This window comes from Lactuca serriola, chromosome 5, assembly GCF_051521515.1.
Source record: "Lactuca serriola cultivar US96UC23 chromosome 5, Lser_US96UC23_V15, whole genome shotgun sequence".
NCBI classification, from domain to species: Eukaryota; Viridiplantae; Streptophyta; class Magnoliopsida; order Asterales; family Asteraceae; genus Lactuca; species Lactuca serriola.
Genome location: NC_136412.1, coordinates 344,515,688 through 344,541,888, shown reverse-complemented (window position 1 = coordinate 344,541,888; position 26,201 = coordinate 344,515,688). Strand labels below are relative to the sequence as shown.

The following is a 26,201-nucleotide window of genomic DNA, read 5'->3' as shown; positions in this document are numbered from 1 at the left end:
AATCATCAATAAAAGATACATAATAGGTTGACCCACCCTTTGTGGATACTGGTGCAGGACCCCAAACATCAGAATGAGTAATATCAAAAGGAGTTGTAGAACAAGACATACTTTTATTGAAGGGTAAAGCAGAAAATTTTGCTAGTTTGTAACCACTACAATCAGAAATATCACAAGAGTTTAAATGACCCAAAACACCACTAGATGCTAAGAAATTCAACCGTGATACAGACACATGTCCCAAACGAGAATGCCAAAGATAAAACTCAGACCACAATGGACTCAAACGAAAAGAAGATAAATCAATGTTGGAAGTAGCAACAGCAGATACTTTGAGGACCTCCAAGACATATAGTTCCCCCACCCTACGGACGATCCCAATCACCTTATGGGTGTGTTGATCCTGTATAACACAGACAGAATCAGAAAAGAACACCCAGTTACCGGACTTGCATAACTGACTGACTGAGGCAAGGTTCAAAGTAAGTTTGGGAATGTAATAAACATCAGGAAGAGTTATATGAGAAACGGAGACAGACCCAACAACCTCAACTAGCATAGATGTATCACTAGCAAACTTAACAGAAATAGATGACACTTGTGACAAAGAAGTAATGATGACAAATGAGGAGTCATATGATGGGTTGCACTAGAATCTAAAATCCACACAAATGAGGGAATACCTGAAGTGTCATACAAAGAAGGACCAGAATAAGACATAGATGCAGACATGACAGTGGGATTAGAAGCCAAATACTATCTAAAGCTATCAAACACTTTGGGATCCAATGCAAATGGTGGCATATGTCCAACATATTCTGTGTCAACTGGTGGAACAGCAACAACATCAAACTGTGGAGGACAAGGTGTTTATGGAGGAGTACCAGAGGAACGTGACGGATACTTCTGTTGATCAGACCTATTTTGTTGCCCTGACTGAGGTTGACCAGATTTACCCTTGTTAACTAACAATGGACACTGAGCTTTCCAATGATTCTTCTATTTGTAGAATGCACACTCATCATAAGCGACTCTTGAAGTTTGTCGAGATTGACTGGAGGAGACAACAAGCACAACAGGAGCGGGAGTAGGAGTAGAGGTTGATTTAAACCCTTTATCTGCATGGGACTTGACACGAGTCTCTTCTGCAATTAACTCATGGACAACTGAATCAACTGAAGGAAGAGGAGAGCGATGAAGAATTGTTCCACGAAGACCTTCAAAATCAGAACGTAAGGCCATCAAGAACTGAACCAAGAATTTTTCTTCCTTCCTAGCAATGTAAGGCTCAAAATATTTTAACTATTTAGATTCAGTAAGAGCCAATTGATCCCATAGATCAGACATAGTAGCATAGAAATCATGAATGCTCTGGTCATTCTGTTGAAGGGCACGAATATCATATTCCAATTGGTATTGTTTGGCAAAATTGGACTGAGTATACAGTCTCTCCAAGTGATTCCAAACTTCCTTTGTTGTATCATACTTAGCCAACTGCATACCAATGGACTGAGTAACAATGTTATTGATCCAAGTAATAACCTTGGAGTTATCAGTCTCCCAAGCATCAAGCAACATATCGTAATTCTCAGTTTGAGGCACTGTGGGTTTGGCTTTAGTCCCAGTGACATAGCCCCACATATTCTTCCCACAAAGGAAGTTCTTCATAATGTAACTCCAATACGTATAATTCTTTCAATCCAAACGAGTACTGATTGACTGAAGGGAATCATCCTTTCCAGTCATGTTGATAGTGAATGAATAACCACAATGACAATATAATAATCTGAGAATGAAAGGAGTAACAAACCAGCAGAAGCAATCACTTGAATAACGAATCAACAACAATTATGAACCAACAGCAGCAACGAACCAACAATAGCAATGAACCGACAGCAACAATGAATCAACAGTAGCAACGAATCAACATATAAAAAAACGAGTACCAATGATAATGAACGAAAACGGCATGCTACAGATGACTACTACAAAGACTTCTAACGACGTATCAAACCTCTGTTTTGATATCATGATAACATTGTCATATGATTATATCAAAGAGAAATTACAAGGGTTCTCAGAAAAAAGCATTAAGACTACAAGGAATAAAGCGGATATAAATACTAGCTAGACAGAAACCCTAATGGGCTAAAGAAAAAAAAGAGCGCATAAACAAGCGGGCTAATAATATAGACTAACAGACACAACATGCCTATAGAGGCTTACGAAGCACCTGGTCGTGCTTTTCCTAAAATCTCGTCCGATGTTGTTGGCTTGCATATAAATACTCCTTATCTTCTCGGTTAAAACCCCAGATGACTAGAGACGGAAAAAACAGTTTCGAGATGATTTTTCGGACGCTTTCTACTATTTTCCATCAATTTATGAAGATATGGAGACAGTGAATCGGTTGTCTTAATTAATTTAGTAAGATTTAGTTGTTTAATCTTTCTTTTTATTAATTTAAGATCGTTTTTAGCCATGTATGGCTAGAAAACCTAGTTTCCAGTTCTACAAAAGTCCAACACTTTTGATATGATTAACCATTAGCTTTGGTTTTATTATGTGATTCTATCTAGTGGTTTCAGTTTTGTGCTTAATGAATGTTTGATTTTTACTTTTTTTAGTCTGGTCATCTAATTTTGGATTGAATCATTCTAGTTAATCAGTTATTATAATTCATAATTGTTTTAATCAACTAGTAATAACCAACAAGTAATAGATCAGTTCCGTATTGGAATTTTACTTTGTTATAAACTTAAAATCACATATTTTTAGGCTTCCAAGCGTGTGAGAAGTATTGAATATTAATTAAAATTTTACATAGATCATAATGTTGCTTTTCTGACTTGATTAAGATCTTGCATAATTAAGTTAGTAAAAAATTAGGATTAACTGAATAGCTCGTTTTGGTTAATTAAATAGGTAAAAGAGAACTTACTAGATCTTATTAGTGGTTTTCAGTACCAACTTAGATAGAAGGTATCTTAAATAACCATATTTGGATTGATTGCACAACTAGGAAAGTCGTAGCATAACTGAAATGATTTTTATTATTCAATTTTATTTATTTATTACATTGCTATTTTTTAGTTTTACTTAAAAAAAACTCCCCACCTCTTTTATGTTTTTTTGTTATATTACTAGTATCTGCCTTATGCAAAGAGGCATTAAGTGTTAGGTCGTGTCCCTGAGGATTCGACCCTGCTTCTCTGTGTCACTCATTAGTGCAACCAAGCAGTGATAATATATTTGTTTAAAACATCTACGATGTGACATCCTCTAATTTACAGAACCAATTAAAACTTTTCTTTACGCTTTAAAAATCATTTATTTATATTTGCGGAAAATACCAGTACAAAAAATCATTTTGATTACAAATATTTGTTTCCAATTTGTTAAAACCATAAGGAAGTCATAATCAATACAGATACATAAGTTACAACATAAAGACCTGATGGTCCTAAATATTATTGCATGTTGTCTCTTAATCACTCAACATCCTAATCAAGTTTCACTAGCTTAAGTCTTTATACCTGTGATACATATAAGCTGAGTGGGTTAAGTTGGGAACCTGGAGAGATACATAGGGATATCAATCCCACAATAATATTCCTTAATTATCAGACCTGCAACACTAATGGTTACCATACAATATCCATACAGGCTTACATTCCTCATTCCTATTCCTACCAATCCTCATAGATCCTAGTCCAAGATTATCAGGGAAAATTATGTCCTTGATGAACCATTTAACTTAAGGGTTTGAATACACAACTAGATGCTTCCTTTTCCAGTGTAAGTCATAAAGGTCAATGGGTCATCAAAGTATTTGATGAATATCGTTTTCCAATTCATCTACGCCTGTGAGTAATGAGCTCATGCTAGAAACATAATTCACAAGACCGTCTAGAATGATCAAGTATTGTTACCTACTCATTGGGGTGACCAGGCATACCACTAACAATTGCTTGATCGGGACTCACCGTTTCTGGTCATCCCGTACGGAGCTACCATACATCAACACATGTTAGTGGCATGTAAGAAAACTTTACTCTTTGTTCCTAGGTTACACACATTCTCCTAATAAGACTACCTAATTTTAAACTTAATTGAGCTAGGTATCTTCCATGAGTCCAAGTTTATCCCTAGACTAGATTACAGTATTTGTAACCAACCTTAATACCAACTCTATTATGGGTGACGCTAGCCTATTTCTAGTGTATTTATATTCCCTACAGAGCATTAGATATTATTATTATTTTATCTTCTCAACAATGCTACCTTTAATACTAGTATATGATGTTATCTATTTAATCCTAACATAAAATAGAACCATATGAATAACTAAAACTCTGACATGAATAACTAAAACTCCTTGATCTTTTGCTAGACCCGACTTTTGTTGAGAGTCTTCAACATTCATGGGGCATTGGCCATGTATAATTGACTTGGTTTTATTCCTCTTTTATTAATCCTTAAGTCTCTGCATAACATATCATAAGAAATACGGTGACAGAATTAGATACTAAATAAATCCAAGATCTTGGGCTTGCCCGGGATGTTAGTTCAAGTTTAAGATATATAAATAATAAGTCAAAATTTATACCCACAAAAATATGGATTTCCAGTTCAAACTTGATGATTTCCGATATGCCATTGTGAATCTTCATTCAATTTAGACTTAGACATCTCTTCTCATATATGGCGTGTTCGGCAAAATTAGCTTGTAGCGGGTAACTTGTAGTGGGTAGCGGGTAGCTTGTAGCATTTTTTTAAACGCTACATGAAGTAGCATTTGGATTTGGATCGTTTTGTTTGAAGTAAACGCTAGAAGCTTGTAGTGCCGAACGAGGCTTTCTATTCAAAACGGAACATTTTATCAAACGTTAGAAGCTAGAAGCTCTCAAATGCTCCAAAACGCTCTGTGTCGAACACGCCCATAGTCAACGTCGGACTTTTGCTTGAAGAATGCTGACGTTGGCATAAATTACAAAGAATCGTCACTAGAAGGCCAACATAAGGATCCTTCAATCACGAGAAATAAAGATTGAGAGGGAAAGATCGTAGAACAGGAACGATCAACATGGGATATGATGTGCCGGTGTTTGATCCCGTCGGGAAGGACCTTCGAAGTCTCATAACCTAAGTAATGATGTTTTAAATTTTAATGGTCAAGCTTAAAAGCATTATATTTGGATTTAATTGTTGTTACTTTATTGTTTTATTTTATTACTAAAACTAATAGTGTTGAACTTTTAAAACCACTGTAAAAACTAAAAAGGTCCAAAGGCCTAAACAAATTACGTGAAACTTGAAATGTTTAACTGTGGTTCAAAACGCACCAAGTTGTGCATTTAAAAATTGAACCACAACCATATGAACAGACTTGTATCAAAAAACTGAAAAACGCACCATAAGTGGTTTTTGTAATTGGAAAACAGTATTTGCGGTTTGCGGTTCGATTTTAGCTAAAAACCCCTCTTCAACTATATTTTATAATGGAAATATATTTAACTAAAAAGAACTATTTTTTTTTTCCAAATTCTTTGGAGGCTATAAAAAAGTATACAATTTCCTATATTCTTATTGCACCGCCATGGAACCACGTAAATAAATAAAAGTGTTGTGTTTGTTTTTGGTCAATCACATGTCCTCACAACACAGTGCACCCCAATAATACGAAGTAAATTCATTTAATTTTTTAAAATTATATTTAAGAATTTCTTATTTTAAAAGGATTAAATGCACGTAAGGGTTGTATAACAAACACGTTGGATAACATATAAACAAATCGAAATGATTATTTTTTTGTAGGTCGAAACACTTTTCCTCCTGTAATTTTTCTCTGCGTAATCATTATTTAATACTATATGACTTTAACTTTTATTCATTAAACTTTATCTCTTTCTGAATTTTTTTATATAAAGTAAGTATTAAATTAAATACTATAGTTAAAAACCAAAACAATCATGAAATCATAAATTATTGTGAAATGTTGGTTGTCGGCGTCTTGTTGATGCTGGAAACCGTATGAAGTTTGTAAAACCATGTGCATGAAACCATGACAAACCGCGGGAAGATGACAACGTTACCAAAAAAAAAAAAAAAAAAAAAAAAAAAAAACATTAAAAAAAAAAGAAGAGAAAACAAGACAACAATTAAGTTGCATAGAAAGTCAACGATTGTTATTTATTACAGTTTATTGTGGTTGTTAATAATTTTTGTTTATCTTTTTAACATTATAAACAGTTAATGTATAAAATATGATTATTAAAACTCTATTACAAAAATAATATCTTGACTTCTTTGAACAGTATAACAAATTTTATTTTTAAGGGATAATATCCTCCTTAATAAATGAAGGTTTTTTTGTCACATGTCTTCTTTTCATTCATTTGGACCCATGACATTTTCTAGAATTTTTGAATTTTCTATTTTCCACTTGTCATTTTATTGTAATTTTCATTTTATTAAATTAAAATTCCACATTTAATATGTAAAGTATTTATTAGAAATAATTTATATATGTAATGTATTCAATGTATTAAAGTCTCATTAATTTTAATAATTTAAATTTTTTCTCATTTTTCTTATAAATTTAAACTTTTCAAATTGTTAAAATTTTATATTTAATTTCTTTAAATAAACTCATGTAATACATGAGTCTCACACCTAGTCATTTAATAGTAACTAACTTTTCACCTTTTTACCGCATGCTGTTACAAACATATTTGGGCACGAAGTGAGATAAAAGAAAAAGACCCATCAAAAAACCAAATTATATATAGCCAATATTTCACGTACAATTTATTTTCTTAAGAGTTGTCTCAAACACTTTTTTTTATTAGTGTATTATGTATATTAACTTATTAGCCCTCTTGTATTAGCCCAATATATGTTTGCGTCTAGGCCCAATATAATATAGCATAGTGTATGTATCATGTATTTAATGTACGCTTTTGTTTAATGAGAAATTATAGCATAGTGTATGTATCATGTATTTAATGTACGCTCTTGTTTAATGAGAAAAGGAGAGGGGATGGGGGGGGGGGGGGGGTTTGTATCAGAGCATAATTGCTTAGGACCTCTATATATTTTCTTCGTGTCATCTCACCCATCTGCTCCTGCTTCTGACCTCTCTTAAATCTTTTCTTCCTATCGTTTGATCCATCTTTGGCATAGACCCTTCTTCCATCCTTCTTCTTCAGCTCACTCTATCTTCCCCATACAATCAACATGCCAGGTGAAAGTTTAAATCATGCACCCAAAAATGTCGAACCATACAACACCCCCAATATCAAAGCATATGTTCCACTGATCCTTGATCTAGATCAGTTAAATTACAATGCTTGGCGTGTCCTATTTTCTACTCATTACATAGCCTATGGTGTTGCAGGCCATCTTGATGGATCCTCTGTTCCCTCTGGTGAAAATGACGAGGAATGGAACAATATGGACAATCATGTCTCCATGTGGATCTATGACACACTTACGTAATCACTGCTCAATATGGTACTCAAAAACGGGTTTAAGGATTGTGATGTTTGGAAGACACTTGAAGACTTGTTCAGGGACAATAAACACACAAACACACACACTATTGAACTTGAAAATGAGTTCGGACCCTAACCCTCGGTGACAAGTCTGTACTGGAATTCAGCTCTAAACTTAGCGCCATTTCAAATTTGCTCTTTAATATCGGGTCACCTATTTCTGAAAGAAGTTGGTTACTCACCTCCTCAATGGTTTACGACATGTGACATCCCTCATTTTTCAGAACCAATTAAAGCATTTTTCTTTATGTTTTATAAATTGAGATGCATAATTTCTCAGTTAAATAAAACATTTTTAAGATAACTAAAGTTATTTTATTAAAATCTTGAAGATGTCATTCGTTCATATCCAAACATACATTCAACGTAAATTATAAAAGGTCCTGAAACTACTTATATGCACATATCTTTATTCTACTCGGCATCTTAACTAGACTACTGCAACCTTGGTCACAATACCTGTGATGCATAAAAATGATGTCTAGTTAGGATGTTGAGTGGAATAAAGATATATGCCTAGTAGTTTCAGAACCTTTAAGTATTTACGTTGTAATGTATGTTTGGATATGAACGATGACATCCTCGAGTGTTTTTCAATAAAATGAAATAATTTTTGTTATCTCAAAATGTTTTGTAGAACTGGGAAATTTCGCATCTCAATTATATAAAGCATAAAGAAAAATATTTTAATTGGTTTTGAAAAATAGGAGACGTCACATCCTAATACAGTTCCTAATCCAATCATCATAATTATACGATTAGCACATGGCACAAATAATAGAGATAAACATTTCATGTCTCATATAAATAATACTTATATTTTAGATTATGATCTTGATAATATCTACGCACTCAACTAAAAAAAGTGTCTGGTGATTGGTAAATCGGGCAGAGTGACACAAGATGGGTGGCGTCTGCGTGGTCTTGTTTGGCACGCCGCACTCCTGACGCGCGCACGTACTGTTTTTTAGATTTTCAAAATTGCATAAATTCTTCATACGAACTCCGTTTTTGAAGTTCTTTATATTCCTAGAAAGCTATCGACGATATCTATAACTTTCGTTTAGACTCCATCAACTAATTTTGACTTTATATTTTTCTCACATGCTTAGACTGTTAAAACCAGTATAAAAAACATAACTCTCTCATCCGGTGTTCATTTTCGGAAGACTTTATATCGTTGAACTCCTATTAACGAAATCTTCAACTCTCGTTTAGATTATTTTGGCTAAAAGTCGACCAATCTAAAATTCGATTTTTGAGCATAATACTGTTATGTCGAATCATACAAAATCATAAATTTCTCTCATAAAGTCAGATTTGGACGTTCCCTATATGCGCATTCTCAGTTTAACGACTACTATGACTTTCGCTTAGAACACTAAGGCTAAAAAATAATTTATCAAATATTAACTTTTTACGAGACGCGGAATCGTGTCGGTTTAATCGTGAAACTTCGAAGAAACACAACTTCTTCATACAAAGTCGGATTTGAACACTCCTTATATCTCTAGAATCCTTATAACGCATACTACAACTAGGTTAAGATTATTTGTCCTAAGCAATCTTTTATCTTTGATGCTTATTTTAATTTAGTTTATTTTATTTTAAAATAGTAAAATAATTTACACATAATTGATGGGTTTTGAGCAAAACATACATTCACATAATAAAGGGTTATAATACATCCCTTAAAGATTGTTATTGTAAAAATCCTTGCTTGAAAGACCTTTGGTAGCAAGCGTCACAAGTGTCGCGCCTCTAATGGCTCACAAACAAACCAAGCAACCCAAGATTACTATAGAAAGAGAGAAAGAGAGAGAGAGAGAGAGAGAGAGAGAGAGAGAGAGAGGGAATAGAGAAGAATTTTGGCTCTAAGTCTTCTTGAGGATGCATGGACGCAATCCAACCCTAATAAGGGTTTATATAGATGTTAGGAATATATTGGATTAGGCAGGTGTATCCAAGATAACCCTAATCCCTTAACTTCCTCCTTAAGGCATCCAAGGCACCCTTAGAGCCTAAGGAAACCCTAGGACACTCTAGAATTCGTTCCCCTCGCTATAGGGAGGTTCTCGAATGCTCAATGCTCAAATATTGAACATTTTCACCTTTAGTCCCTGCAATTTCAATTAATTCCTTTAATCCCAAAATTAATTCCAAATTAATTTCTAATTAAATATTAATTAAAAAATATGATTTCTAATTAATATATTATTTCCATAATACATTAATAAATCATTTATTTAGATTTCTAATTAATTTATTAACCAAGTAATAAATTAATAAATCATTCTTCTCTTTCTAACAGTTATCCTATTCAATTGCTAGGTTTGAAGGCAACCCAAAACGATATTGCTACAATCAATTCAAGTACATACCAATTATAGTTATAGGCTTAGACACCTAATCCAACAGTCCCCCACTTGGATAAGTCTAATAAATATAGTTGCAAGTGTAACTTCAAAAATTGATTAGCAAATTGTAGCTACCAATAGCCGTTGTCGAACTCTGACCTTGTCAGTGACGTGTCCTTAGATAAGTGATCGAATATTCCTTCGTTCTACAAGATATGGTATGAACATGAAACATAGATTATAGTCATTCTCTCTGTCCAAGGTTTGTTTCCAATTTTCGATTTATGAAGACTGAAATCAGACTACTAATTAAACACATCAATTCAGTCCAGGCTTGTCCAAGCGCTTTAGATGTCATCATCAAATCATCGAGGGGACCACATATATCGCTTTTCCCCGTTAGGGCAAAAGAAACAGATAAACTTCGACTTATATGCTTGCACTATTCACTCATCAAATCACACACAACAATATGTTTTGTAACATCAAGTTACTGATGCGTTTAAGTATTATCAATGCACAACTGACTCGTAAACAACAACTTATATGTCTCTGTTTCAAGAATATAAGATATTATTGTCTCAAAATTACCCGTGATAAAATCCATGAAGTAATTCTCTGAGTGTGGGTTAATCCAATACTCAAATCCCCATTTCAAAAGTACTCGTGAATGTTACAACAAACCATTGCTATGTTTAAACCCTTAGACAATCTACAATCCAATTCACGACAGTCTTAATTCATTACTTACTTCCAAAGTATGATCGATTGTGGATGTTTTGAATAATCCAATTATTTGGGAAGTAAAACATGCAAAGTGAAACACAATAATAACCTAATTAAATATGGTCTCAAAACTATTGAATATAAATAAAACACTTATTATTTGATCACCGTATTAATTAGACTTTATTAATTGTATAATGTTTCGATTAATCAACTAAACAATTGAATTAGACATCAGTTATGCCATGTTCTAAACATGCATACTATGTATCTCTATGGTCCTTCCTTTGTGAATAGATTGATTGGACATTATTCCAATTATGCTCATTTCACAACTTCAAATTCTTATTAGAACTAGTAAGAATTCCAAAATATTTTCATCACTAAATGTGTTAGAGTCTAACCTTGCATGCAATATCATTTTGTGATGATGTGGCCTAAAAGTCACAAAGACTTTGCCAACGATGTCACAAAATGCTCCATTGAAACTTTGTTACTTAAAACAATTTCATGGTAATGAAGTATCAAAATCAAGATAACTTATTGAACACCTTCCTTGCATTAAGGTTTCTAACTCGTATATAGATTTCAATAACCAACTCCCATTATGAAAATATTTCCATATTCTCATATGACTATCAATTCTGATCACGAATTATCCTAATCGAAAACATGTTAATATGGTCCGTCCAAATACTACTATACTTCCAACTGTCCACAAGCAACCAATCTCCAGCAAACCTCAGATTGTTCTTGACAATTGTTTACAACTTTAGTCACATCTTGTTCTAGTCCTTTTTCCCTCTTAATTTCCTAGGCATTTGGAAAAATCAGAACAAGTGAATATCATAGCATATGTAATCAATCCTATATCTAAAGCATATGGGATTCGATATATAATGTGAAGACATGATACTTGATCAGCGTCTTGCTATAATATGTCCATATATCGAATTTTCGTATGTTGAATCACTTCATCATGATATTCATATATGTTCATGACTAAGTTCCATTAAAATCCTTCAATCTAAACTTTTAGATTTGAAATGAACTATAAGTGCTCTCTCCTCTATAACTTTATATAGCGAAACAATTTTCAAACTTTGCAACTTGCAAATTTGTAACCTTTTTTTCCTAGAAATAGTATTGCTAACCTACAACACTTAGCATAACAATTATGCTCCCACTAGCATAACAATTATACTCCTATCTGCATAACAATTATGCTCCCACTAGCTTTGACATGTATCCAGAAATCAACTGGACTTATAGAAATCTGATAGGATAAAATAAAAAACGTGAAGATCGATTAGATCTATGAAACAGGTATTACGATGAACTCAAAACAATAAATAAAACAAGAGTGGATCAAAATATGTCGAATGATTAGATCAAACAATCCTCAGTAGAGCTCGACTAAGAACTTCCGCTGTAGAGGATTTAGGGTTACAAGAACGATAATAACAAACTTCTGAACAATGATCTAATCGTTCTATTCTATTGTTAACCTAAGATGCATGCAAGCACCTATATTTATATTCAACCCTACTAAACTCACGGATGGACAGGCCCACACCGGAGATACAAAAATGGACTAGCTAACGAGCCCAATAGACGCAACACTTAATACAAAATACGACCCAACAATCTCCCCTTTTGCGTCAAATTGGAGCAAGATTACTTCTTCGGGCCAACAGCGGGAGCCTTCTTTACAGTATCAAACAGACGTGTGATAAGAGCGAGAATAGTCTGTCTAAACCGAATGTACCATTGTATCATGTCATCGAAGTACTTGACATCATCCGCTGAGTTCTGCTTGCATCTGTGGATGATCCCCAAAACGTGCTCTAAGCAAGCAGTGGTGTAGAGGTGTTTGTCAGCCAAAGCGAAAAGACATTTCTGTCCTTCGTTCCTGGTGAACATGACCGAATTCCTTCTCGAGTCAATTTTACTCATCTGCATTTGGTTGAGATCACTGGCAGAGCCAACAGGAGATATTTTTGGTTTCTTCTTAAATACGCTTGCAATCTCCTGATCCATCAGTGCAACTTCCATGATGTAGCACACGAGCATCCTCTTGAGATGGTCGATGATCGGACCGTATTCAGCTTCGTTGGTGAGAAGGATGTTGTGCAAGATAATCCAATCATGGGGATTAAGGTTTGGAAGATCTGTAAGGGAAATAGCATGTTCGGTTTTGGCAGATCCCTGAAGTACCTTGAACCGAATGTTGATGAAGTTCCCTTCACTATACGGCTTCAAGACCTGAACGTTGATAATTTTCTGAGCGCTCCAAGTCTGATACTGAGGTTGAGCAGCCTTCAGATAGAAATTAATTAAGTCCCGATCAACCTGTGGATGAGGATGAGGGAACTCTGCAACGTTGGAAAAGACATGAAAGATGAACGCCTTTCGGGTCAGTGGCATGTCAAACTGAGAGTCGACAGTGTTGGAACAATCAAGAGAGATTACAGGTTCCAGCCACAAGATACTCGGTGTGTTAATGGCTTCTTTTATCATCCTCTCGAGAGTCCAGGCAGGAAAAAGAGTTTTCCTACTCTCAAGAAGGTCGTGGGCTTCCTTCTGTTTACGTTCGGCTTCTTCAGCCTCTCTTGCCACACGAGCACTGATATCAGCCTCATTGCGTCGACTTCTACGCTTCAACAAGTTGGCGATTGTTTCTTCTTCTTCTTCTTCTTCCTCAGCAATCTTTTTGCCTTTGTCTTTCACACCGGAACCGGAGGCTTGGCCTACTAGAGGAGGTTCGGTAGTGTGAGTTGCCTTTGAGGTAGGAGGTGGTTGGGACATAGATTCCTTCTCTCCCCCTTGTTTCGGAATGGACACGAAATCAAGTAGCCCTTCGAGTTTGCTGAGCAGGGCAAGGGTGGGAGACAGCTTCTCTGCAAGGTCACGCCTCATAGTATAGTTAAGGATAGGATCATGTGCTTCGAGGATGTTGGAGATGGAAGAGTGGACATCCGAAACACACGACTTTATCACCTCCCTTTCGGACCGAAGAGAGTCAATCTCCTGTTGAGAGTGGGAGAGTTGAACGCTCTTGACCTTCAGAGCAGTGGTCTTCTTGGCAAGAACATCCATAAGAGAGTTCTCGGCAGCCAAATCTTCTTGTAGCTTCGAGAGACGCTCGTCAATGGTTGTGCGAAAGGCTGAGTTGTCGTCTAAAAGCATTTGACGAAAAGAAGCGAAGGACTTGAACTCAGTGGAGACTGACGTTGCTAGCTGGTGAACAATTGGTTCCAACGTAGTCTTGGCGGCATTTGCACTCTCCTGTAAAGACTTTAACTGAGAAGAGGCATCAGAAAATAGTTTATCGACTTTTTCGGTCGCAGCCTGACAGGCTTTTGTGGAGGCATCTATGGCGGAGGTTGCAGAAGCAATGGAATCTTGCTGAGCTTTAGAGAAGGCGTCAACAATCTTCTGAACTGCATCTTCAGAAAGGGATGACTGAGAAGTGGAAGAGGAGGCGATGAGTAAGTCAATCTTGTCATGGAGCTCCTTGAGATGTCTTTTTGTGACAGGAGCGTTGTCATCGTCATCACTTTGTAATTGAAACGGACTATAGTAGACCAAGTCAAACGTTATATCTTCCCCGCCAAGGAATGGTTCTTCTCCCTCTGAATCATGACCAGGAGAAGGTGGTGGTGGTGAGGCTGGTGGTGTAGTAGTATGGGTAGGTTCGGGTTGGGTTGTTTCGGGTATAGGTGTAGGTTCGGGTGCTTTTGTGGTTTCGGGTGCTGGAGTGGTTTCGGGTGCATCAGTATGAACCCCTGTATCAGATACGTTGGCTCTAACATCTGCAGTGGATGTTGTGGTTGCGTTGGTGAATATTGGTGTTGGTATTGGGATTGAAGTGGGTGGTATTGAAGTAGTGGAAGTTATGGGGGGAATAGAAGTAGGAATGGTTTTAGGTGGAGAGAAAATTGGAGAAGTAGATGCATGAACTTCTGGGGTAGGAGATCTGGGTGGAGTGTGACCACGTGGAGAGTCATCAGAATCTGAACTCTCACCCTCACACTCGCTTGAGGAGGAAGCGATAATTAACTTTCGTCGTGGTTGGGTTTTTCTCCTCTTTTGTTGTGGAGACTGAGTAGGCTTGGTGGGTTTCCTCTTCTTTGGAGATGGGCCTTTTGCTCCTTTTGCCACCTGTTTCCCCTTATCAGCCTTTTTGCCTCTTGGAGTAGGTTTGTCGGCATCATGTATTGACTTCAACATCTCTGGAGTAAGATTCCTTGGACCAAAATACTTGAACCCTTTGTACGTCTGGATAATCCGATTGTCAGCAGGAACATCCCCATACATGGTTTCCGGAATAGACCCGTTGAACGGAAACTTTGAAGCGTCCGACACAATGATCTTCGTGGTATGGAAGGTACCAATCGAAGACATTGGAGCACCAGCGACAATGGGGACGTGGTACTTGTCCATCACCCATTTCGTGATAAGAGTCCAGAACCTAGCATACGAAATCTCTGAATGTCTGGAGGTAGAGGAGAGACTCTGGATGAGTTGTTGCCATAGAACAAACCCATAATCCATGTTGATGCCATTGTAGATACCATACATTATGGAGAGAAATAAACGGCTGGCACCATCAGATCCAACACTTCTCTCGGATAACCCCTTGAAGAGAACAGTGAACAACCCATTCCACTGTGGAGGTAGACACGACTTCTTGAACTTTGTGACCGTAGAAAGCACCTCCGTATAACCCATATTATAGAACATGTTGAACAAGTGACCCATAGGAATCGTTTCAGGGTTAACCCTTAAAGAATCGGGTTCAAACCCTAACAGCGAGCAAAACCTTTGCTTTGAAATGGACGCCTTGTGCTCAAAGACATCAAAAAAGATTTTGTCAACGACCTTGTCATAGTGAGCGGTCGCAAAGATCTGTGACAAGAACTCCATCGGAACAGTTTCAGCCTTAGTAAGTGCAGGAGCGATCGGAGAAAACTTCAGACACTCGATGATGGGGAACATGAAGGCGTCGTAAGCATGAGGGGTTAAATCGATGATTAGGCTTTGTTGTGGGGGAATGGGCAAAATGTGGGATGTTGCGTGAACAGAAGAGGAATCTGCCATTGCTTGAAGAAAGTAGAGAAGATGATGAACAGTGAAGGTTTAGGTATTTCTTGCGCTCTGGGAATTTGAATTGCAGTAAAGAGGTAAACGGTGGAGGAAGTTGCCTTTTATACTGTGGTGTAAGGAGAGAGAAAGATCTTCCCAAATCTTCTATTGAAAAACGAAGGGTTTTTACGGAGTTGACTGATGCGTGACAGTTGGGATTGCCGATGATCACGCATGAGAGAGAATGTCAGGTCCCTAATAACACGCCTTCCCATCAGGCGCCGTTTGGAGACGAGACGGTTCAGATTCACACGCGCCCTTCTTGCGCCGTTTGGAGATTAAACGGTTCCGATTCGCGCGCTGTCCCTTTTAGCGCCGTTTGAAATCAAATCGATTAGACTCCCGCTTGAGTCAGCATGTCTTCATCTTATCCCTTTAAATTGTAACGACATCTTTTGAAAAATGTCGCCACGTGGATTAAAATCAACCACAACCTTTAATCAACTGCCAATCCAAGTAAAATGCCTTGTAATTAATAGAACCTGAATTTAGGAAAATCAAAGATTTTCGTGCTTAGGGTGTAAAAGAAAAGAAATAAAGCAATATTTTTGGGAAAATATGTGATGTCAATTAAGACACGAAACAAATGATCCCGAGCACGAATCTCTTCCTTCAAAGTCAAGAGAGACCTTAAAGTGTTTGTGTGGTTTCCCGTTGAATAACGATCAAACACTTATTAAGAAGTGTTGAAAGGCTTCTTTTAACTAGGCTTATTAGGGTGGCTTTCGTTTCGATTCAAACTTCCTAATCTTGATATAAGATAGAAAGCGAACGAAGTACTTGTGAGACCGGTGTAGTCTATTGAATAAGTAGGTTGGAGATAATTTAATTTAGCTCAGAAATATGTATATAAAATCTCAACAAAAATTTAAAACTGGATCCCAAGGGAAGAAATGTTATGGGTGTTAACAATTTCATAGGAATCACACAAAAAGAAAAATTTGAGATTTCAAGGAGGTACGTCCGTCAATGCATTAGTGAAAACTAGAGCAAATTAATTGTTCACCGTCAATTCGTATTGGGTATTGAATTTTGGGTTTCACTTAGATCGTAGTGGCACGAAACTAAGATCATGAACACAGTAATTGTGTAACCATAAACCTCAGTGGTAAATTCTGAGAGTCTCAAGGGTTACGTTTGTGAAACAAATGTGATGGAGAAATGTAATTTAGATGGTGTAAGAAATCAAAGTACCTCTGCCGTGAAAAATAGGACCAAGCAGAAAACTCTTATCTCATGTGAGAAGAGAGTTAGGTAGCTCATGATTAGAATAAATAAGAAAACCTAATTAGGAAGACAAGGTTTGTTTATACCAAGTCAGTAAGGCCTATTATTCAGAATCAGGTGAGGCTTTGGACACATACAACAGCATGCTTCTAGGGACACTTAGCTAATTCAATAATTTCCCCATAAAAGAACACACACATAAAATTAAAGCCAAAAAAAAAATAAAGAACGAAATATTTTTGGAGTTTTTGAATTTATAAAAAAAAATAAAATGAAATAAAAAATAAGACAAAAGAAAAAAATACAGAGAAAAAAAAATTTGGAACCGAACCCGAGCGTTCGGTTTATTTCGGTTGTGAAAAACTTTGGAACCGAACCCGAGCGTTCGGTTTATTTCGGGTGAGAAAAATTTTGGAACCGAACCCGAACGTTCGGTATATTTCGGTTGCCAAAGAAAATAGGTTTTAAAGAGAGAATAACTTTGTCAATAAGATAAATGCATTTGGAACAATTATACATAAGATTTACAACCAAGAAAACTACCTTTGATTGATGAGCGAAAAGCAGATTATTCAACCAAACCCGAGCGTTCGGTTCATTTCGGTACATTAGTACAAGACCCGAACCCGAACGTTCGGTCTATTTCGCTTCTTACTTTTGAGTTTGAGAGGTAATGTTTGGTACTGACTCCGATTCCATCATACCTAGCCCTTGTAGAATTTTGTTGAACGATGCTTCAGGAAGAGCTTTGGTGAAGATGTCAGCCAGTTGATCAGTGGTTCGAACAAAATGAATTTCGACGTTCCCATCTTCCACATGATCCTTAATGAAGTGATACATCAGTGCTATGTGCTTAGTCTTCGAGTGTTGCACTGGGTTATGACAGATCCTAATTGCACTTTCAGAGTCACAATATAGTGGGATCTTTTTCATATTGAGTCCATAGTCCCGGAGTTGAATTTGGATCCAAATCACTTGAGAAGTACAGGAGGCAGCTGCGATGTATTCTGCTTCAGCGGTAGACAGAGATACACATGTCTGTTTCTTTGATTGCCAACTAAACAACTTCCCGTCTAGGAATTGGCAGCCTCCCGTGGTGCTTTTCCTGTCTAGTCCACAACCTCTAAGGTCTGCATCTGAGTAGGCTTGAACGAAGAAGCCTGAGTTGGATGGATACCATAGGCCTAAAGAGGTAGTTCGCTTGAGATAACGAAGTATGTTCTTCACTGCAAGCATATGAGGTTCACGTGGATTCGCCTGAAATCTAGCACAGTAACAAACAGAGAACATTATATCAGGCCTGCTAGCAGTAAGATACATCAGAGAACCGATCATCTGGCGATATAGCGTAATATCAACTGCTGGCTTATCCAATGATGGAGTAAGCTTGGTGCCGAACGCCATTGGAACTTTAACCTTTGAATCTCCCATCATGCCAAATTTTGCGAGGAGAGTCTTCGTGTAAGCTTCCTGATTAATAAAGATGCCTTCGGGTCCCTGTCTAATATTTAAACCAAGGAAAAAGTTAATTGCACCCATTGAGCTCATTTCAAATTTAGTCTCCATCAGCTTTCTGAATTTAGCTATTAAGCCAGGATTCGTTGAGCCAAAGATGATAACATCGACATAAATTTGAACAATCATAAGGTGGTTACCTTCCATCTTACGAAAGAAGGTTGGGTCAACCGAACCTTGTTTGAATTTTGACATCTTTAAAAACTTGGTTAGCGTTTCATACCAGGCCCTCGGAGCTTGTTTCAATCCATATACGGCTTTGTCCAAAATGTAACAGTGATTGGGGTACCTTTCATTGACGAATCCAAGAGGTTGCTCCACGTACACGGTTTCTTCAAGTTCTCCATTTAGAAATGCGCACTTGACATCCATTTGGTAGACCTCAAAGTTTTTGTGTGCAGCATAGGCAAGGAATATTCTAACGGATTCCAGCCTAGCTACAGGAGCGAAAGTTTCTTCATAGTCGATTCCTTCCTCCTGACAGTATCCTTTCACCACCAGACGGGCTTTGTTTCATATCACGTTGCCTTTCTTGTCCATCTTATTTCTGAAGACCCATTTGAGACCAACAACTGAGGCATCTTGAGGAGTTGGAATGAGACGCCAAACTTTATTCCTTTTGAATTCATTCAGTTCGTCTTGCATAGCTTGAACCCAATCGGAGTAATCAAGAGCAGTGTTAACTGTCTTTGGTTCAACTTTTGAGACGAAGGAGTTAAACATACAGAATTCTACTTTTGAAAATAAGGAAGTTTGTTTTGCCTTTAGTTGTGATCGGTTCAGGACCTTTTCAGAGACATTACCGACAACCTGGGAAACAGGATGATCTTTGGTCCATTTGACAAGAGGAGGGTAATTTGGATCATAAGATGGATCCAATTCAGCGTTTACCATCTCTTCTAGTTCAGATTGAATGTCATCGTCATAAAGCATATCAGCATTCTTCCCCTCGACAGATAAGTTTTCAGATTTGTCTTGAGTTTCCGGAGCTATAGGGGTTTCGGGTGGTGTTGAGCTTTCAGGTGTTGACGCACCTTTGGGTGTTGTAGCACTTTCGGGTGTTATAGCACCTTCGGGTGCAGCTTGAGAACTGTTCTCCCCCTCAACATGTGAGCTCGGCTGTGATGACGAAGATGTGTCCTCCCCCTCAACTGAAGTATCGTGTTGTGGAGGTTCGTTAGAACTTGATCCTCCTTCATTCATTCTCTTTGCAGTATCTTCGATGAGTTGCTTCAGATGATCTACTTTGTTGTCTGCTGCACTAGCTTCTGAGAGAGTTGCCTTCTCTGGTTCATCGAATAACTCGACAAACTTCTCAAATAGGTTTGCGATCGAGGCTGTGACTTGGCCTGTGTGAGAAAAGATTTCTCCAACTGTGTCTTCGTTGGCCTTTAGCTTTTTGACATAACTATCATCAAAAGTCACATAATAAGTTTCTTCTATTTTCCTCGAGCGCTTGTTTAATACCCTGTATGCTTTAGAAGTGAGAGAATAGCCCATAAATATATCCCTTCATCGGCTTTGACATCGAACTTGTTACGATGTTCTTTAGAATTGAAGATGAAACACCGTGAGCCGAATACATGGAAAAATTTGACATTTGGCTTCTTGTTGTTGATGATCTCATAAGGAGTGAAAGTGAATCGCTTATTGAGATATGACCTATTCTGCGTAAAGCATGCTGCAGCAATAGCATCAGCCCAAAAATATAAAGGTAAAGAAGCAAAACTTAGCATGGTTCGAGCCGCCTCACACAAAGATCGGTTTCGTCTTTCGACAATCCCGTTTTGTTGAGGGGTGTAGGGAGCTGAGAAGTTGTGACTGGTTCCTTTTCTAGCCAAGAATTCTTCGAATTCTTTATTTTTGAATTCCAGCCCATTGTCACTCCTGATGTTGCGAACAACTTTCTTCAACTGTACTTCAACCTGCTTGATAAACATCTTTAGCTTGAGAGTTGCTTCAGATTTGTGCTTCAGAAAGAACACCCATGTAAAACGTGAAAAGTCATCAACAATAACAAGAATATACTTGCTACTGCCGATACTTTCGATAGATGATGGACCACACAAGTCAATGTGAATTAACTCTAATGGTTCAACAACTTTAGTGTTTACAATCGATGGGTGACTTTGACGACTCTGCTTCCCCATTTCACACGCAGCACATAAATGTTCTCGATCGAATTTGAGCAGTGGAAGACCTCGAACATGACCACCTGTGACAAGTTTGTTGATATCCTTGAAGTTGAGATGAGAGAGCCTTCGGTGCCACAGCCAGCTTTCGTTAGATTGAGCTTTGGATAACAGGCAGATAGCTGGATTCCCTTTGATGGGTTTGAGGTTCAGGGGAAACATTTCGCCTTTGCGCTCCGATTTGAGAATTACTCTTTTCGTTTTCTTTTCAATTATTTCCGAACCCTCATCATCGAATGAGACCTTGAGACCGGTACCTCCAACAAGCTGAGATACACTGATGAGGTTGTGTTGTAGTCCTTCAACGTATGCGACCTTCCTAATCGTAAAATCACCATTTGTTATCATTCCATAGCCTTTTATTGTGCCGAATGAGTTGTTCCCGAACTTGACATTTCCACCGTTTGAAAGAGACCGAAATTCCCTCAGCTCTTCCTTCCTTCCTGTCATGTGACGCGAGCAGCCACTGTCAATGTACCATTCTTCATCAAACTGCTCGTCACTGATAACCTGCAAAAATTAAGCAGATTTAGGTACCCAAAGTTTCTTGGGTCCACATGAGCCTTTCACAGGAACAGGAATAGTAAGAGAGATGTCAACAATGTATGTTCTTTTTATTAAAGTTGTTTCATCTTTCTTTTTAATGGTGAAAACCTTAATTTTATTGGGATTTGTTACAGTCGGTTTGGATTCAGGTTTAGGCATTGGGACATTGGAATGCTTTTGATCGGTTTTGACTAAGGAGACCTTCGATTTTCCTTTCAAATCTGTTGAAGATTTTGGATTTTGAGTATTAACAGAATTGGATTTAGAATGAGGTTGAGAGGAATTAGAAGGATTAGAAGAGGTAGAACGAGAGTATTTAGACTGAGATGTTTTCTTGACTTGAGGTTCTAAGTGACCCTTTTGTTTTTGATCATTAGTGGTACTGAACTTAGAACTTTGGTTGCTTTTGCTCTCAGAACCGAACTTATGCTTTCGGTAGCTTGTGTTTTCTGAACCGAACCTTTGCCTTCGGTTGTTATTACTTTTTTGCGATCTAACAATACTTTTCTCTGACTTTGAATTTCTGTCATGATAAGAGAAATGGGCATTTTGAGATTGCCAAAACTGTTTTCGTTCTGATAGATTCTTCTTGTATCTCATATTCCTTTGTTGCTTCTGATTCTTCACTTGCTTCGGCTGTCGATGGATATTTGCTTTTTGCTTTTGCTTTTTGTCAGCCGGTTCACTCTGAACTGATGAAGTTTCGCTTGAAGGAGTGACTTCTTTTGCAGGATCTCCTTTTTCTTTAGGAACATCTTTTGTACCACTAGTACTTGGCATGTCAAAGTTATCGATCTTGATCAGAGGCTCTGGTACATATCTGCCTTTGGTTTTCCAGGATGTCCGTTCAGACAGACCAACAGTTTCGTCAGCATTGTCGATAGGAGCGGACCAGAAGAACTCATCACAACCATCAACATTGTCTTCGTTTATAATGGTTGTGAGTTCAGCAGTCTGATGTTTGGTTACACCTGTGACCTTATACACTTGATTTGGAGTCGTCCTTACCTTTTGGTATACAACAGCCTTTTCTTCAAGGATCGGGGACTTTTGTTGGGACAAACGAGCAAACTCCACAGAATTTTCTGAAATAAGATTTTTGTGGTTTTCGGGTTCGCTCTTGACAAACTCAGAATAGTCAACTACATCCTCTATAGAAATTTCACTCATATCATCATCCTCATTAAGCTCAGATGCATTTTCAACATCAATTTTATTTTCTGAGCTCAACTTGGCATTCAATGAGTCAAACTTTTGTATGGTTTCAGTCCTTAGTTTCAATTTATCATTTTCATCCAAAAGGTTTTTCAGCATGTCCTTATGGTCCTTGAACTTTCTGAAAGATTCGATTTTGTCTAGTCCATACATATAAGTCGGATTTACATCCTCAGACGAAACTACACTTTCGCAATTATATGCTTCAGCATCGATTTCATCCTCCTTAAACTCAAGGAAGGGCAAAATCATGCGATGAATTTTCTGCCCTATTTCACAGTTTAAATGAAGTTGTGTGATATTGGTGTAAAGACGCTTAGCAATTAAACAAAAGACATCTCTCTGTTTTAAAAGTTTCAAATTGTCTCTTTGTAAATAAATGTTTTCGTCCTTGGATTTGATTAACTCCGACTCCTTCAGCTCAATCCACATCCTCCGTTCCTCACTTTTTGAAGACGCCCTGCTTAATTGGTCAGTTAGGTTAGAATTGGTGACCCGTGTTTGAGTTAAACTGCTGTCTAGATGCGAGATTCTTGAATTTACATTTTTTAATTCTTTTTCATATGAACTTTGTGGGACTTTGAATGAAACAAAAATAGATTGTACCTTCTTTATTAACTCATCAAGTTCGTTAAACTGCACTCTAAGAGGTTTTGCTGTGAAGCACAAGTCCTCTCGCTCCTTTGTGTCTTCATTCCCACCGTCTGTGTTGTATCCCCTCATTTGAGATACATCCGACACCATCAAGCACTTTCCACCGCTTCCTTCATCCTTCGCAACATAAGCCTTTCCATGAGATGGCTTCCTTACTTCATCATCCTCAGAGTCGGTTGACCAGACTTCCACGCCACCGAACTCATCGTCTGCTACCGAACCCTGCACAATTAAAGCATTCATTGAAGGGTTAGTGACAACTTTCTTTTTCTTGATCTCTTCCAGCTTTTTCATTAACACAGCTTCTTCATCTTTCTCCTCATCCTTTTCTGCTATTTTCTTGAGGACACAATCTTTGTCATAGTGGTTCTTTCCTCCACAATAGTAGCAGTTCACACCCGAATCTCCTTCAGCTTTCGGTTCCTTCTTTGGTTCTTCTGCTTTCGGTTCTTCCTTGACCTTTTCAGAACTATAACTTCCCTGCCAATTTCGGTTCTTATTGGTAGGAAACCTTTTCTTGATGAACCTCTTCGGGTTTGACACCATCATTGCATAGTCTTCAGAGGTAAGGTCATAGTCCTCTAAGTTGAAGTCTTCATCTTCCATCACACCTTTGCTTTTGGACAGAAGGGCCAATGATCCCAAGCTTGAAACTACATTTTTCTCCTGCAAGACAATCTTTTCTTGGGATTTCAAAATCCCTACCAGCTTTGCCAATGAGTAAGATTTGAATTGCTCGTGTGCTTTAACGGTGGACACAACCGCTCTCCACTCGGATCTAAGACCGTTTAAAAACGTAACCTTTTGTTCAATCAACTTCCTTTCAATATCATGTTTAATCATCTTACTAAGAAGATGATTGAAGCGATCGAACGTTTGAGTTACAGTTTCTTCAGGACTCTGCTTGAATTCACCAAACTCGGACAAAAGTAAGGTTTGAATGGAATGCTCGAGATCTTCATCTGTGGAATATAACTCTCGCAGCCTATCCCATATCTCTTTAGCAGTGCTGCACGAACTCACTAGCCTGAAAGTATCAGATTGAAGAGCGAATCTGATTAGTCTCAATGCTTTAATATTGCACTGAAATTTATCTTTTTCGTCTTGGGCAACATCTTTTACATCTTTCAACAGATCATTATACTCTTTCTGAGTTTTAATGATTCTTGATGATGTTGAATGAGCGAATGGTCCAGACACGATTGCCTCCCAAATAAGATATCAGTTGTCCTCAGATCCAATGACATAATCTTCAAAGTGATGTGCCCAGACTTCGTAATCCTGGGTGTAAAGGATGGGAATCTTCGTCGTTGATCCAATGCTGTTTGAGATGTTAATGGGATTTGATTGTGACTCGTCCATGCTAGATCGAATAACCTGTTTAAAAGATCAGACTTGTAATATATTAAGTTAGGGCAAAACGAATAAATGCTGAGTTACGTCAATTATGGGATGACGGCTCAATAAATATTAGTTAATGCGGAATAACCCTAATCGCAACCTTTTTCACAGAAAAGATGTGTATGAATTACACAGCCTCCTGCTCTGATACCAATTTATAGGATAAAATAACAAACGTGAAGATCGATTAGATCTATGAAACAGGTATTACGTGAACTCAAAACAATAAATAAAACAAGAGTGGATCAAAATATGTTGAATGATTAGATCAAACAATCCTTAGCAGAGCTCGACTAAGAACTTCCGCTGTAGAGGATTTAGGGTTACAAGAACGATAATAACAAACTTCTGAACAATGCTCTGATCGTTCTATTCTATCGTTAACCTAAGATGCATGCAAGCACCTATATTTATATTCAACCCTACTAAACTCACGGATGGACAGGCCCACACCGGAGATACAAAAATCGACTAGCTAACGAGCCCAATAGACGCAACAATTAATACAAAATACAACCCAACAAAATCAATACTATTGACTTTCTTCCTAAAGTTCAGATTTCTGATATGTGATGCCTCGATAAGTCTTCAACCAGACTTCTCAAGCTCATACACCTTTCATTAGAAAGCATATGTATGTGTTTAAACCCTTTCACAACTTATAACAATAAGTCCTGAATGCTCAAACTATTACTTTCCATTTCTCACAATTCGAACTATGAAAAGGGATGTCGTCATCATATACGAATTTGAGAGCACAATGCTAACCATGATATCAATCAGATTCAAAATCTACTAATGAAAGTGTTTCCTCATAATCATTTTCATGAATTAGAGAGAAACCTTTTACCACTTAGATTTTCTAGTGTATGTGTTCCTGTCCATGTGAATTTTTCATTTCCAACCTACAATCATAAGACAAGGTTGAGGACAAACCAAAATAAAAATTTTGTTTTCCTTTCATGGGCTGAACTTTGCTTGTTCTTAATTTCTTGTCTTCTGGTAGCACAAGGGCCTACCAGCGCTTCCAAGTTGTCAAGCAGTTCACTCATATTGATCAATGTACTATCACTGACCAACATGCTCTGCCTTTTGCAGTCATATGAGAACCACAGAACTCACACACATTGCCAACTCAACTAGAAGGTGCATAGAAACAAGAATATGTCAACACGATAGGTTATCAACCTCAGGCCGTGTGCTAGTAATAACTAAAATGTTTGTTCTTCATTGAATCTTGAAACTCTTCAAGATCAATAAGACTCCCACTGACTTCTTGACATATAAGTTTCTCTCTCAAGGAACAATCCTTGACAAGCAAGAACAAATATTCAAAAGTTAGTGTGGATTCTTGACAAGAAAATGTTGGATAAGGTGTCTAAGTCCATAACTATTTCTGGTATGTACTTGACCCGACCCGGCATGGTCCATTTGGGTTGCATGGCATCATGCAATTGAATAAACTAAATGAGAGAAATAACACTTATGGTTTATTAATATATGATAAGTTCTAATATATTAATAATATTATTGTAACACCGTAAAATTTCAAAATAATTTTTCGTTTTCAAAAACACATAATGTATTACATCACAATTTCAAATCCATAATCAATAGTGTTTTCAAAACAAATCCCAAGATCTCTACACATAATAAACTCCATC

At 37.4% G+C, this 26,201-nt stretch overlaps 1 protein-coding gene across 1 annotated transcript; it reads right to left on the bottom strand.

The window, feature by feature from the left end:
* Positions 1-1,302: 1,302 nt before the first annotated feature.
* Positions 1,303-1,668, bottom strand: LOC145051077 (uncharacterized). Its single transcript, XM_078999222.1, has one exon. The coding sequence runs from the start codon at positions 1,666-1,668 to the stop codon at positions 1,303-1,305; it is 366 nt and encodes a 121-aa protein (XP_078855348.1).
* Positions 1,669-26,201: the final 24,533 nt, after the last annotated feature.